This window comes from Ixodes scapularis, unplaced genomic scaffold (genome assembly GCF_016920785.2).
Source record: "Ixodes scapularis isolate PalLabHiFi unplaced genomic scaffold, ASM1692078v2 PGA_scaffold0__279_contigs__length_252992795, whole genome shotgun sequence".
Taxonomy (NCBI): Eukaryota; Metazoa; Arthropoda; class Arachnida; order Ixodida; family Ixodidae; genus Ixodes; species Ixodes scapularis.
This window is the reverse complement of record NW_024609835.1, coordinates 121,006,626-121,020,546: the sequence shown is the minus strand read 5'-3', so window position 1 is coordinate 121,020,546 and position 13,921 is coordinate 121,006,626. Positions and strand designations below refer to the sequence as shown.

At 42.8% G+C, this 13,921-nt stretch overlaps 3 protein-coding genes and 1 non-coding gene across 4 annotated transcripts in view; 2 read left to right on the top strand and 2 right to left on the bottom strand.

Moving 5' to 3' along the window:
- Positions 1–9,817, bottom strand: part of LOC121837268 (glycine-rich cell wall structural protein-like) — a 48,727-nt gene extending 38,910 nt beyond the window's left edge. Inside the window, exon 1 of the mRNA XM_042292852.1 lies at positions 9,803–9,817. Coding sequence (XP_042148786.1) covers positions 9,803–9,817 — 15 coding nt within the window. The remainder of the gene's footprint in view (positions 1–9,802) is intronic.
- On the top strand, positions 8,579–8,652 carry Trnat-ggu. Its single transcript has one exon. It is a non-coding gene; the product is annotated as a tRNA-Thr (tRNA).
- LOC121833205 (acanthoscurrin-1-like) lies at positions 9,786–11,351 on the top strand. The gene is made up of 3 exons (XM_042286330.1): positions 9,786–9,830; positions 10,656–10,967; positions 11,328–11,351. Exons 1-2 carry the CDS (start codon positions 9,819–9,821, stop codon positions 10,953–10,955), a joined length of 312 nt encoding a protein of 103 aa, XP_042142264.1. The 5' UTR covers positions 9,786–9,818; the 3' UTR covers positions 10,956–10,967; positions 11,328–11,351.
- Positions 11,352–12,828: 1,477 nt separating this feature from the next.
- LOC121833203 lies at positions 12,829–13,699 on the bottom strand. The gene has a single exon (XM_042286328.1). It carries the CDS (start codon positions 13,588–13,590, stop codon positions 13,033–13,035), a length of 558 nt encoding a protein of 185 aa, XP_042142262.1. The 5' UTR covers positions 13,591–13,699; the 3' UTR covers positions 12,829–13,032.
- Positions 13,700–13,921: the final 222 nt, after the last annotated feature.

Here is a 13,921-nt window from a genome sequence, read left to right as displayed (position 1 = left end):
GATAAAGCCATTCCACCCATTAATCTGGAACTTTCATGTTCAGCATCTGCATTTCATCCGAGCTTGACTATGGAAGACCTCCGATCATTATTATTTAGTTTCAAGCAAAATAAGCACCCGGTTAGGACAGTATCCGCGTTGGCGATATTCGGCGCAATTTTGAGGCCTTCGGAAATATTTTACTATGCATACTGAACGGGTGTATAAGCTCCGGAGTAATCCCTGTTGGTTGAAAAAATGCGATCGTTAGGCCACTTTACAAGGGCGGTAGGCGTTATAACGTCGAAAGCTACAGGCCCATATCTATTCTTCCGTGTTTGTCCTTGGCACTTGAAAAAACATGTATTGAATACAATCGCCGCCTTTCTTGAAAACTTTAGTTTGTTATCACCATCCCAATACGGCTTTATCACGGGGCGTGACACTTAATCGTTGGACTTGAGGAACTCGTGGACACATTACAAACAACTTTCGACAAAAATAAGTTTGCCTGCGCACTTCTTTTAGACGTCTCCAAAGCATTCGACTATATTCGTCATAAAATACTACTGAACAAAAATTTACGACTATGATTTTAGGGGACCATTTTTTTCATATTCTTAACAAATTTTTATTATGTCGTACGCAATATGTTTCACTTAATAATGCCCGTAGAATTAGCGTCCTTTTGAAAGCCGGAGTACCTCAAGGATCTGTTTTGGCACCACTAATGTTCAATCTAAACGTGGACGACCTCGCTAAAAATGTTGCAGGATGTGAAATCTACCTGTACGCGGACGATACGTAGTTACTCTCACGCCATATAAATCTATTAAAACAATTTCTTTATTACAAGACAATGCCACTCGGGTATGAGACTGGTTCGAAGCAAACTGTATTAAATTGAACATTCCTAAGACACAACTAATGCGTTTCAGATATCCCTTAAGGCGGAAATACCCATACATTCCTTTCGTGTTCCATTCGTCGAAGTGCGTGCCGTGCACATGTACTCCACTTGAGTTCTATCAAACAATCAACTATTAAGGAATTTATTTTGATTGTGATTTTTCTTGGGACTCTCATCTCAGTTACATTGCCAAAAGATTGCGAAGTGTGTCAGGAATGTTATATTCTACAAAGACGTTGCTACCCTTTTCCAATGCGAAAGATGATAGTCAACGCACTGGCTTACGGTTTATTGGGCTATAGAATTTCTGTTTATGCCAACTGTTCTATGCTGGCAATATTCTATGCTGGCAACACAAGATTGATACTATTTTAGAAAGTATTTTGAAGGGAGTAGCGTACACCTCTCTGTTGACGCCAAGTGATGAGTTGCTTGAGTCTGTATGTCTACCTCGTTTTTCAGCCCTCTTTCAAAGGTGTGTAATTAGCAAACATTACTGGCCCTCTGAGAGAAGGTGAACGTTTCGTCACTCCGCCTGTTTATACGAAGTATGGAAAGCTTCATCACCCATTTTATGTCCCTGAACTGTTTAACAGCTTATCAGATTTGTTATGCGATATTGATTCAAAGTGACAATTAAAAAAATCTTTAAGGACAACATGCTAAAGCGATATTTCCTGCGTCATGAGTTTAAATCTTGCTCATCAGAATGGAAAGCTGGGCGAGTTGGTATGAATAAATTTTGAAAAACAGCGCGAATAACACACGGACAAGAAGGAGAGAACACACAGGACGAGGCGCTGTCCTGTGTGTTCTCTCCTTCTTGTCCGTGTGTTATTCGCGCTGTTTGTTTTTTTTTTTTTAAAGAAAAAAAAAACTTGCACATTAGTTGTTTGGTTTCCTTCGTTCGTCTGTTTTGTATATTATGAACCAACAAATTCGGGATTTCGTTTTACTTTGATTTATCTTGCTAAAGTTAGATATGTTCCTTGACGCTTTAAATGTATTTTCATGAATTGTTGCAACTGCAACTTCGGCATCGGGTTTCTTTTGTGGTTTCTTTTGTGATTCTCTCTCATTGCTTGCTATGTGACAATCCTGCATGTGTTTTGATCTATTCTATTTAACTTTCTCCAATACCTGGAATGCTGTTTTAGAACGTATCATTTTGCGTCTTAGACTGTGTTTTATAATATTTCTGTTACGCCGCTGCCGAGTCCTATCACAAGCTAATATTGGCTTTTGAAGGACAGGAGTTTACATATGTACTGAATTGAAAGCTTCAATAAAATATTATTATTAATTATTATTATTATTTTTTCTTATTATTATTATAAGCCATTTCTCCACCTTCCCAGTGTACGCCAAGCCATCAGCTTCGACCCAGGGCTAAAGACACCCTAAAGAAATTTTCCTTCTCAAATATTTAGCCTGCGTATTACAAACATCAATGCAGAATGCTGGAGCAGTTGGTAACCGGGTATCAAGGGCATGATAGCGCTTTTAGACTAGGGCGACGAAGATACTAGACACATGCGAGTGCTCGTGTGTGTCTAATCTATTCTTCGCCCTCGTCTAAAAGCGCTACCATGCCCATATTAAGAACACCCTGTATATTGTATGTATCCCGACAAAGAAGGGTGTTTTGTTTAGTTAGAAATGCACAAAATGTTCCGCACTTCTTTTTTTTTTCTTTCACTTGATTCACTTGTTTCTGCGAAGTTATAAAACACGTGACGGATCTGCGTGCAAGTCCCACATCTTACAAAACACAATGTTAATGCCCCAGAAACTTTACTTCCTCTACACCCAGAAGCAGAAAGCCCGGAAATTGGTTGAACGGCACTTAACTGTCTTCCGTCAGTTATGATTGCCTACGTAAACCAACTTGGTCTACCCTCGTGGTCAAAAGGATTGCCGTTTGGCCTTGACGAAAGACAACCTGTCGCTAAAGTGAAAATGAACGAATAGTCATAAGCTTGGCTTAACACTTCCTATTTCTCATCAATATTTCTGCCAGGCACTGTATTTAGTTATGAATTTTAATTGATAACTGAGCGAAGGCCGCTGCGAAACATCCAAATATTATGTTAGAGCATTTACAGCATTTTTTCTTTACCACTGAACGATGCTAAACTTCGCTATATTTCAGGCCCAAACCTCTGTTACATGGCAGGAATGTAAAAACGAGCCACGATTCTAAGCAAAATAACAATTGAAAGGAATCAAGAGTGTGTTCAAAGTTCGCCAGTATTCTGTTGATGCTTATATATTGCTAATATGCCTGTCCTCTCACTATATGAAAATGACCCCGTCGTGCATCTTTACGGGTGGTTCAAAAACCTTCGAAGCGGAAATAATAAAGTACGTGGGCTACGAAAGGTGTGTTTCCTTATTATTTCCTATGTTGGGCAGTTTTTATCGCGCGCCTGTTTTCTGGCTGCCCCCTATTTGCAAAGATTTGGAGCGTCCGGTGATGATTTGAACAAAGAACAAGCATCTTCGCACATATTCACGAGCAGAAAAAATAAAACAGTACGTATTTATTGCAAATCGGACTATATTACGCGGCTTTCAATTTATTTTGATCGTCTGCATGCACAAAGAGTCACTTATTCAGTGTTACTGTGTAGTTCTTGCTGCCTCTCTTAGTTTTCCACATGTCCTTCGTTCATTTGGCACGCATATTCCCCATGCTGGAAATCGCCGACTTCGTGTTCGTGTTAACAGTGTCCGACAATGCACATAAATGCACGTACGAAGCGGTTTTAACACCGTTTTTCATGCCGCGAATTTAAAATAAAAATGCTGTAACTGACCGATTATCCCGTCTGCGTGACTGAGAAATGTTCCAATCTGCCTAGTACATACAAATCATTTGTGATATTTGCTCTAATAATCGAGCGCAGAGAAAAAATGCACTCGGTTTTTCCCATAGAAATGCATTACCGGAAGTCAATTTCTGACTGCTTGCTGTCTGCATCAAAATGCAGCACCACAGTAGCACCACCTGAGTCTCTAACGTTTATTGTAATAACTCTATGGTAAGGATATTTAATGACATTCAGCTCAAGAAAAAAAATATATATTTATATATATATATATAAATATATATCTACAACACAGGCACCCCACACCATCGTACCTGGTGTCCGAGGAGAATATAAACGAACATATGCAGATGAATGAACCATATTTAATCCAATGAATCAAAGAACCAAAGTTTTCAGGAACCCGCCGAAAGCCAAAAAACGGCGGTTGTAAGAATTGAACTCTGGGCCTCCCAATGTCCGGTCGGGTGTGCAAACCTAGGTTAGCACACCCGACCGGACATTGGCAGATGATCTTACGCCAAAAATGTGCGTAAGACAAAACTTAAGAACAAATTCGTATTCACGAAACAAAATTTTCGTAAGTTTTGCGCAGGTTACGACGGAATCCTACGACAGCTACGAAGCTGTCTTGCGCACTTCTTACGATCAAATCAGCATGGCCGACAGCGTAGCTCAGTTGTTGGTCGCGACGATCAACGGATGTCTATTTTTCTACGTGCTCTTCTCACCCGTCCCGACTTGAAGCAGCAAGAAAAAAGTAAAAAGTACTTGAAACAGATCACGACGAACAAGAACGCTGGATCCACAAACACCCGGGAAAAGCTCCAACGGCCACGATTCCACCGACCACAAGCGAGCTCGGCAGATAGGCCTAGCAGGCACTCCGACTCGGCGCAGCGGGGCTCTGACGGTCCTTGGCCAAGACCGTCTGCCCACGACCGGCTGGCGTCCTGAACGGAATATGCCCACGCGACCCTTGTGAACCATTCCCGTATTTTAGTTTAATCGCTGACTTCAATTTTAGACTAAGAGGTAATCTCTTCCTCGTGACATCTCCTTGTTTTCCGAGGCCGCGATGACAAACGCTGTCATCAAAAAGGGACTTTCATCGATTTCTATTTTGGTTTTGTGTGATATAGAGCTCAAATAAATGCCGTTTGGATCACCTTCGCAACACGGTATAAAGTACACTCTGTTATTATTATGCCATTTTTATTATGACACGACTGCACCTCACTATCGATCGCTATAACAGTTTTTGGGTCGCAATGCCGGTCCAACCTTTCTTTGCCGGGCGTCACGTAAGCATCGAGTTGCAATTGTAAAGGATCGGTCCCGAAGCGCTCATTAATTCGCAGTCCAACAGCGCGTATCCAGCACTTCGATCAAACGCGCGCGTCCGCTCCGAGTGTGAACAGGTATTACGTGGCTCTTGCTGGACACTCTCGTAGTTCAAACGTATCTTTTTTAACGTCGGCTCGCTCCTGCATCTCCGAGGCCGCGAAAAACGCTGCGGCAATTTGCTTCCATCTACGTCGCTTTGCAAACGACTGAAATGGGCCGTCTTTTACCAACGATGACAGTTGTGTTAACTTCGTAGCGATCAAGCTCGTAGCAGTCAACGGAGGCGGTTACGCATTCCGGCCTCGGCATTCTTGGTGTTTAACTCGTGTTAGCGTCGGCATATCACTGCACGGACACGAACCCGAGAAAAGCGGTGGCAGAAAGGCGGCCTGTGTTTGTTATTGAAAATCCACGCGCTCTAAACGGCTCGAACCCTGCCGAGCTCTCCGATTGGTTGTTCGTGCTGCCCAAGACGCCGTCGCCATAGCTACAGCACCGGTAAGTTCTAGTTTTTCCGTACGAGAACGTTGCTTTCCTCCTCTCACTTAAGAACGCGTTCGTGAATACCGATTTCTCCTCTTCTTACGATGTTCTTAACTTACGAACTTCTTAGCTAAGTTGTCGTGAACTAAGAAGCTCTTCGTGAATCTGGCCTCTGTTGCCTGGGAGGATGAGGGCACCACGGCCTTAGAATATCGACGGTCAACAACAGTTCTGAAGGTCAAAACAACGCCGCGTGCGCGCTAAAACCGGCGGCGCGGGACAACAATCCCGCAGGCGTACACACGAAGATGGGCCGATTTCGTTAGGGATGTGGGAAAATATTGAAACCAGCCATCCATGCACGCGTGAAACGATACTGCGGATTTGCCCAAGCTTCGAGCGCCCTATCCTTGAAACGACCGTGCTCTATGTCTCTACTCGGAGATCCGATAGCACCGAAAGTTTTTCTCTTTCGTAAACAGCAAAGCCCGGAGACTAACATTGAAAACGAGCGCGTAAGTAAATATACTTGTGTTTATTCTGCCCGGAGACTAGTCGGTCGAAGTCAGCCGCCTTGTCAACTATAACCGTTTGTGAGGTGTGGTCTTCTCCCGAGATGAAAAGTAAGCGCCGGCTGACGTGTTCTTTTGAAAAAGGGAAGGGGGAAGAGAAAGTTTAAGTAATTGCAGAAATTACCTCGAAAGCTTTTTTCGCGATATGAAGCTCGAGGCATTTTACGTCTCGGTTACCTTCTCGCGCATCGCTGCACGAATCTATTCTTCATTTTGTTCAGCACAGCCGTCGTGGCTCTGCGGAACAGAGGGAAGAATAGATTCGAGCATCATAGGAACGCCGTCATCCTGCCAGGCTCCAGTATCGTAGGACTAGACTCGGTATTAGTCAGTTAAGACTTTTTTCTTTATTTTGTTTGTTTCTTCGTTCCGCTGAACTTTGCTTCTCGGCTGCGGTTTTACTGAATGTTTTTCTTTTTGGAATGTTCTCTTACTAACTGTTTGTAAGCATTCTTTAGTTGCTGGGTTTATTTCGTCCTGGCGTAGCGGCCTGGCGGTGCTGTAGAGAGCGTGTTCGCATGAATTTGATTGTGTCCCTTTTGGGGGAATGCCCAAAGGAGTTGGTTTTTGTTCTTGCCGTGCACGGCTGAGTTTTTCCGTCTTGATTAAGTTTTTAATTTTTTGGGGGTTTTACCTTTAAGTGTCGCCGACTTCTTTATCTGTCTCTCCACCAGGCGTAGACCTGTCGCCTTGCCACCGCTCAAACCTAAATCTTTTATTTTTTTAACGCAATTTTTGTTGAGATCGGAATTGGGGAATATTATTCTTATTTATTTATTTTTATTCCCTACCCCTCTCCGTGACAAATTTTCCGGGTTTTTCACACCGTTTCAGTGCCTTCACTTTTGTGTATTACGGAAGTGAAAGGTGATCTGTGCGATGTGCGGTGAACAAACCCTAGCGTTTGGTTTCGAAAAGAATTGTATATAATATACCGACGATGTGGTGACTTTCTATGTCTTAGCAATATGACAGCCAATAGCGAGTCATGCTAGTTTACAGTGAAAGTTTTTTTAAATCGAAACAATACTTATGTGGTTCTTCGGTATTGAAGGTCTACTCGGCCTGCTGATTTGGTTAGATATATTTCTCATGGTTTCCCGCTCTTATCGAAACATAAATAACTATTCAACGCCACAAAATGCGTGTATAATTTATTAGAAAACGCAGACGAAAATTCAAGAAACCTTTTTCACAATTCATAGAAACGCACGGGTGACTGTGTCTGACTTAGGTCTTGCAAAACGAAGACGCCTTTTTTCGATATTGAGGCTTAAATATAGAACATACAAACAAAATAACACTTCGTAGACTTGCTTTTCGAGTATACAACTATGATATCTACATTTTAACAAAAAAAAATTAAAAAAAATGTTTTTTTTTAGAAAATTGATTTCAAATTGTGTACTTTTTGGTTTTCGCATAACATTAACGTAAACGTACTGCAAATATACTTTTATACAGCTGAGTGATTTTATAATATGTATAAAGAACATGTTCTGGGCTCTCCATAGACATATAAAGTACGACGTAAACCAAGTAGATCGCCAGTATTTAATTGTCAAAGTTCGACAACAATTAACCATTTTTCTGTATAAGTGTATTTGACACTTATACAGAAAAATCAATACGCCTAAAATTATTTTTTGGTATTAGAGCTTTTTACCTGAGCTTACAGAGTGCTCGAAAAAAGTTAATATAATGTGGACTGAAAATCCACGGCGGGAGATTGAGCGACACATCCGACCCACGACGGATGTGAAAAACACTGCTTTCCGCCGCGGCCTCTTTTAAAATTCGTAAGTCGAGGACAAAAAATCCGACGAACTTGCTGTTTATGGCTACTGCGTTCTTAGGGACGACACTATAGCATATAGGTGTTTCAGCGAAATTAAAATTTCGACTTTTATTTGCCTGCATAATTCGAGGTTAAATCACTCATATATATATATATATATATATATATATATATATATATATATACAGAGAGCTGGTCAGAAATTGAGTCCGCCGAAACCAGTGGCCAGGATGGTCTAATCGGTTAAGGCGTCGCCCCGGTCAGGCGAAGGTTGCGGGTTCAATCCCCGCTCCTGGCCCAATTTTTCGCCAGCTCTCTTTCCCTTTCCCTTTCCCTAACTTTAATGCAATAAATTCAATAATCACCTTCTCCCCTCTTCGTTCTTAATATTACTACGGCTGCACTTGTCAATCTTCACTCAATCCCATTATATATACGGTGCAGCCTGTCCCTATGGGGAGGAGTGGTTCCCTAGATATCCTGGAAGACGGGCCCTTTCCGACATTTGCAAGCTGAGATGACGTGCCACGTCACTGCCGCATGTCGGAAATAGCGCGGGCCTTAAATCAGCAACGGTTGTCGTCTACCCAGTTAAGCGAATTCGAAACTAAACAGTACACAGAGAGCTGGTCAGAAATTGAGTCCGCCGAAACCAGTGGCCAGGATGGTCTAATCGGTTAAGGCGTCGCCCCGGTCAGGCGAAGGTTGCGGGTTCGATCCCCGCTCCTGGCCCAATTTTTCGCCAGCTCTCTTTCCCTTTCCCTTTCCCTAACTTTAATGCAATAAATTCAATAATCACCTTCTCCCCTCTTCGTTCTTAATATTACTACGGCTGCACTTGTCAATCTTCACTCAATCCCATTATATATATATATATATATATATATATATATATATATATATATAGATATTGTAAGAAGGACAAAGTAGAGATAAAAAAACACCGGCCTTAGTGGCCGAGCCCTAGGGCAATTCTGCCTTTCGAGCTCTAGCATGAGCTACAGACCTCCCGTGCAGGCGGTGCGCTGTTGTGGATGGTAATGATAGTGTGGATGTTGATGGTGATGAAGTTGCGCTATTGCAATATATATATATATTAATATATAGAGCCATGTCTCGTGAATTGGCTAAATTTTGACAAGCACAAAAAGGAAAAATTCAATGGGTCCAGCGCTGACTCGGCTTTAGGTCAAAATTTCACCTAAAGTTTGCCTTCGGACAGTAGTAGTCGTTCTCGTCCACGTGTTGAATGCGTTGAATTTTTACCTTTTGTGTCTGTTAAAATTTAGCCGATTAACCGGTTTAAAAAATTGATAGAGGCTTAAGCATTAATCAATTAATCGGTAGGTTAATCGATTAAATGCCCAGAATTAGGCACGCACTATATGAAACACAAGGCATCAATTTTCTTTTACTTATTAGACTCTTTTTTGATAGACGTGTACTTAATATGACTAAAGCACTACTTTGCTGATAAAAAGAATGAAAACTTTAGAATAATTCTTTGCACATTTTTAAGTGGCCAGATGTCGAAAGTCTACTCTAAAGCGTGACCTTATATGCTGTCATTACGCATTCTCACCGATAGCAATCGTTCAGGGCATACGTGATTCAAGAACAAATTATTTTACACTGCGATTTTCGAGCTTCTTTGATTTTATAGAGCAAACGCGAATGAAAGAGAAATGAATGTAGAAGTAAAAAAAAACACTAGTTCGGCCAATCACAGTTAAACCTCGGTGCAGCGTTCGCGTGAACCAAAAGAATAAAAAAAAATAACTTTGCATGTGAGTGTACTTTCCCCTTCTCGATACGGTATAAAAACTCTCCAGCTTTTAGGATTCATCACTTCCAAATCCAAAGCTGCCCGAAACGGACTTACCTTACCGTCGCACATCATGAAGACTGCTGTAAGCCACAACTACATTTTTACTGCACATAAATAAGGATATCACCTTTCCTATTTTTGTTCAGGTTTATATTAGGACCCGTTTTGTAAGCAGATAATTTACAAATTCTTAAGCCAGGTTCTTCATACTCGGGAATAACACAGTGCCGAAGATTTGATTTTATCATTGTAATTATAAATTTATATTTTACAACTAATTATTCAATTGTATCATAGAGTTCAGCCGTGGTCATTAGTCGCAAAGACGCAAATTCTCAAGATAAAATTAGCTACTTATTTCGAGAATCATTTATATTACCTGGGTGAATCACACTGTAGTATGTCCGAAGCAACACCTGCCTCGAGAAGCAGGTAAAACAGGCGTTTATTTTACCATGGCAGTAGTCACTTCCTTCGTCACCATATCCTGAAGCCTTGCAGAAAGTTAGCCAATGTTTTACAATCATTTAGGACATTACTTGAACTCTCAGAACCTTTCGCATTTCATATTTCAAACCTTGTTTCGAGAACAGCTGTCTTTAGAATAGTATATCTAATAAAATAATAAGTATTCGTAGTCGATTTTACTTAACTGGAGGGCAGCTTTTCCAACTTTTTAATTTAAAACAATCATAAACACTGCTAGGTTACCTATTCATTTCTGGGTTCAGTCGCTTACCGAAATTTTTCATCTGCTGATTACATTGTCATACCCATATCACAAAGTGAAGTTGAAATTCCGTATTAGCGATCGCGTTGGGATCATTAGTAGGGTCACCGCAACAATTTACCTTTTGTTTCGTGACATTACCATATTCCAAATTACTTGTCTTCATTCTTATCGTAGCTTTCCCTCGCCGTCCTCTGCGTCGTTCTCGCCGTCGCCGCTGCCGGCGGCTTCGGTTTGGGCCACGGCATCGGAGGCTACGGCCTCGGTGGTCACGGCATCGGAGGCTACGGCCTCGGTGGTCACGGCATCGGCGGATACGGCCTCGGCGGATTCGGCGGCGGTCTCGGTGGTCTCGGCGGCTTCGGTCACGGCTTTGGTGGTAACTATGGAGGAAGCTACGGAGGAAGCTACGGTGGATCCTACGGAGGACGCTACGGGGGCCACTACGGGGGTCTCGGCGGTGGCTTCTTCGGATAGATTACTATTCTGGTGAGCATTATGCATTTAAACTCTAGTAAAATGAATAACTATGTTTTTACTCTTGTTTCATGCAACGAGGATGGTACATAGTCAATATAGTTGTCTAAGAACATTGTACGTGTGGTTGGGTTATATTTCTTAAATCTAAAATTCAGTGCAGTTCAAATGAAATCGCCAACCAAACTCGGCCTGTTCCCTTTTTTTTATGGCACTTTCAATATGCGGGTTTGAAATAGTAGCGTTTGAATTGCTTTGTCACAAACATATAGTATGACGACGTGATACTCTTATGCAGGAATTTTTAGTTTTACTAAAACATATTGCGAGACATGCCATATCTCAATTGTAGTACCGCTTTATGTTTTTCAGGACTACCTTTATCACCAGCAAATATTCCCTGGAAAGATGATCTGCTGTCGGAAGGATATGATACAAATGGTTTTCATTTCACACAACCAAGAATGACAACGGCAATAAAAGTGTAAATATCATATAGAAGTGTTGACATCTTCATTTCTATGTATAGATGATTTTGGAATTCGCCCTCGTGCATTCATTTAGTTTGCCGTTATGGCTGTGGAACGCATTCTAAACAAGCGCAGTAGCTGCTTTTCTTTGGTTGGGGGAAGGGGGGGGGGGGGGGGGGGGTGATGATATTAGGCCCGGCGCGTGCGTCCACAGCCAAGCGGCTCAGAATGTTTTACCTGTACTGGTAAGCGCTGGAAAAGTCTATAATACTATCCATTTTCTTTGTTGTTCCAAAAAAAAAAAAAAGAAACAGGGAAATTGCTTTAAGTTTTTGTAAGCCTCGCGGCCAATTGGGTGGTCTCGCAACCATTTGCAAAGAGGCGAAATGGGTTCATTTGTCATCTAGTTAACCCTAAAGTTTCGATTTACTTTTGGTTTCGTGTCTGAGCGAATAATGTGTGCGAAGAACTGACGCTCGACGTCAAATAGCCTAGTCTAGCCTTGAAGCTTTGGTTAAAAAAGTTGTAATGTGCAATACGGGGAGAGAAGAGTCGCCCTGCAACACGGCTTCAAGCCGCTCCTTAGTGGGAAAAGTGCAGCGCTAATTGCGACTGGGTTCGCTTCCTGGGCCACCGGAGGGCCGAGGGACCGACATTACTGTCTCTCTTTGTCCGCTTACTTTGGATTTAAAGACTGGTACGAGAATGTCATCTGTCACGTTGCAGCACAAACTATTAATTTTTTAACCCTTACTTTAACGTCTATTATGAGGTTGAGCGTCAAAGTTTGAAATTCGCTATGTGCCAACAAACAAAATGTTACGAAGTTAATTGCATTTTTTCAGTTAGTCATTTATCTATCATATTTCGAAGTATTTAAAAGCGTGGTAGATAATCGTATTTACTCAAATTTAAGTACAATTACATCTTAAGTTAAGCACGGGTTTATAGAGTGAAGGTCAGTTGATGAATCTAACTTATGCTCGTGTTTAAATTTTTCAGCTCCAATTGTTTCCAGTAGGGGACAGGTGAACGGGATTGATCTCGACATGTCGAAGGAGTTCAACCAAGTTCATTATGATTTCCAACTACAAAAACTTGCTTTACATGGTTTTATCCCACAAATGTGTGCATGGTTTTCTAGTTATCTAGGTGGTCGTCGCAACTTTGTTCGGGTTAATAGTAGCTACTCTGACGAGTTTGTTTCAAAATTTGGAGTGCCTCAGGGCTCCATCCTGGGGCCGCTTTTGCTTCTTTTATTAATAAATGATATTGTGGCGGTGCTAAATAAATCCGACAGATTGGCCGATGCCTAAACGATCGGGTGAGGGAACATGCAATCGAGATCAAGAAAGCAGCCTCCGACACTTCTGCTGTGTAGCAAGCGCACATACGGTGCGTGGACGACTGACGAGACCAGCGCTGGGGGACTGGAAAAGAACGTTTATTCGTCCGTGAACAGAGTATTTAACGCAAGCAAGAGAGAGGGAGTTGGGAAGGGAGAAAGGGCGAGGAAAGACATAACGCTGCTGTTGTTGATACGTCACACGCCTGGCTCAGGGGGCGGGAGATAGCATATCAAGATGATTTACAACATTTCTCCTCCCTTAGTATTGAAGACGCTGTACAGGCTTCCTTTCCCGAGTAGATCGTCGCAAAGCTTGAGGGGGTTTCTGCGCCTTCTGGATAGGCGGCGACGCTTGTGCCGGCGCCACCTGGTCTGTAGGCTGCTCGTTCAAATCGCCTTCGTTGTCGGTCGGTGCGGGCGCAGCTGCAGCCGAAGGGCTCCCCTCGTCTTGGTCTCGAACGCCGCTCCGAGCGGATGCCGGGCTCGGCCTGGAACGCACTTGGTCTATGTGACGTCGAACCACCCCAGTAGGCGTTTGTATGGTGACCATGCGTGACCCTGTAGTGGACTGCACTTTCCCTGGTGTCCATTTCTCCCCCTGGCCGTAGTTACGGGCGTACACGGCTGTGTCGGGCGGCAGTGTCCACTCTTCCGTCTCCTGGGTTGACCCTGGGAAAGGTGGGAAACACGAGTCCAAGCGCGAGCGGATCAAGTAGCCGAATAGAAGTTCGGAAGGGGATTTTCCCTCGTGGCACGGCGTTCTCCTGTAGTTGAAAAGAACTTTGACTAGCTTCTCTTCAAGTGTGCCTTCGCTCATCTTCTTTAGCGCTTCCTTAATCGTACGAACAGCTCGTTCAGCAAGTCCGTTAGACTGTGGGTGATACACAGCCGTACGTAGGTGTGCGATGTTATTGTTCTTAGCAAAGATGGCGACTAGTGAACTGCGTGCCGTTGTCCGTAACTATTGTGCGTGGAACACCGAATCTGGCAAAAATGCTGCGCAAGCTGGCAATCGTAGATGACGTGCTTGCCTGCCTCATGGGCACAGCTTCAATCCACTTAGTGGCAGCATCCACGACTACCAGTATCATGCTGCCTGCGACCGGCCCGGCGAAATCGGCGTGGAGCCTCGACCATTTTTCCTTAAC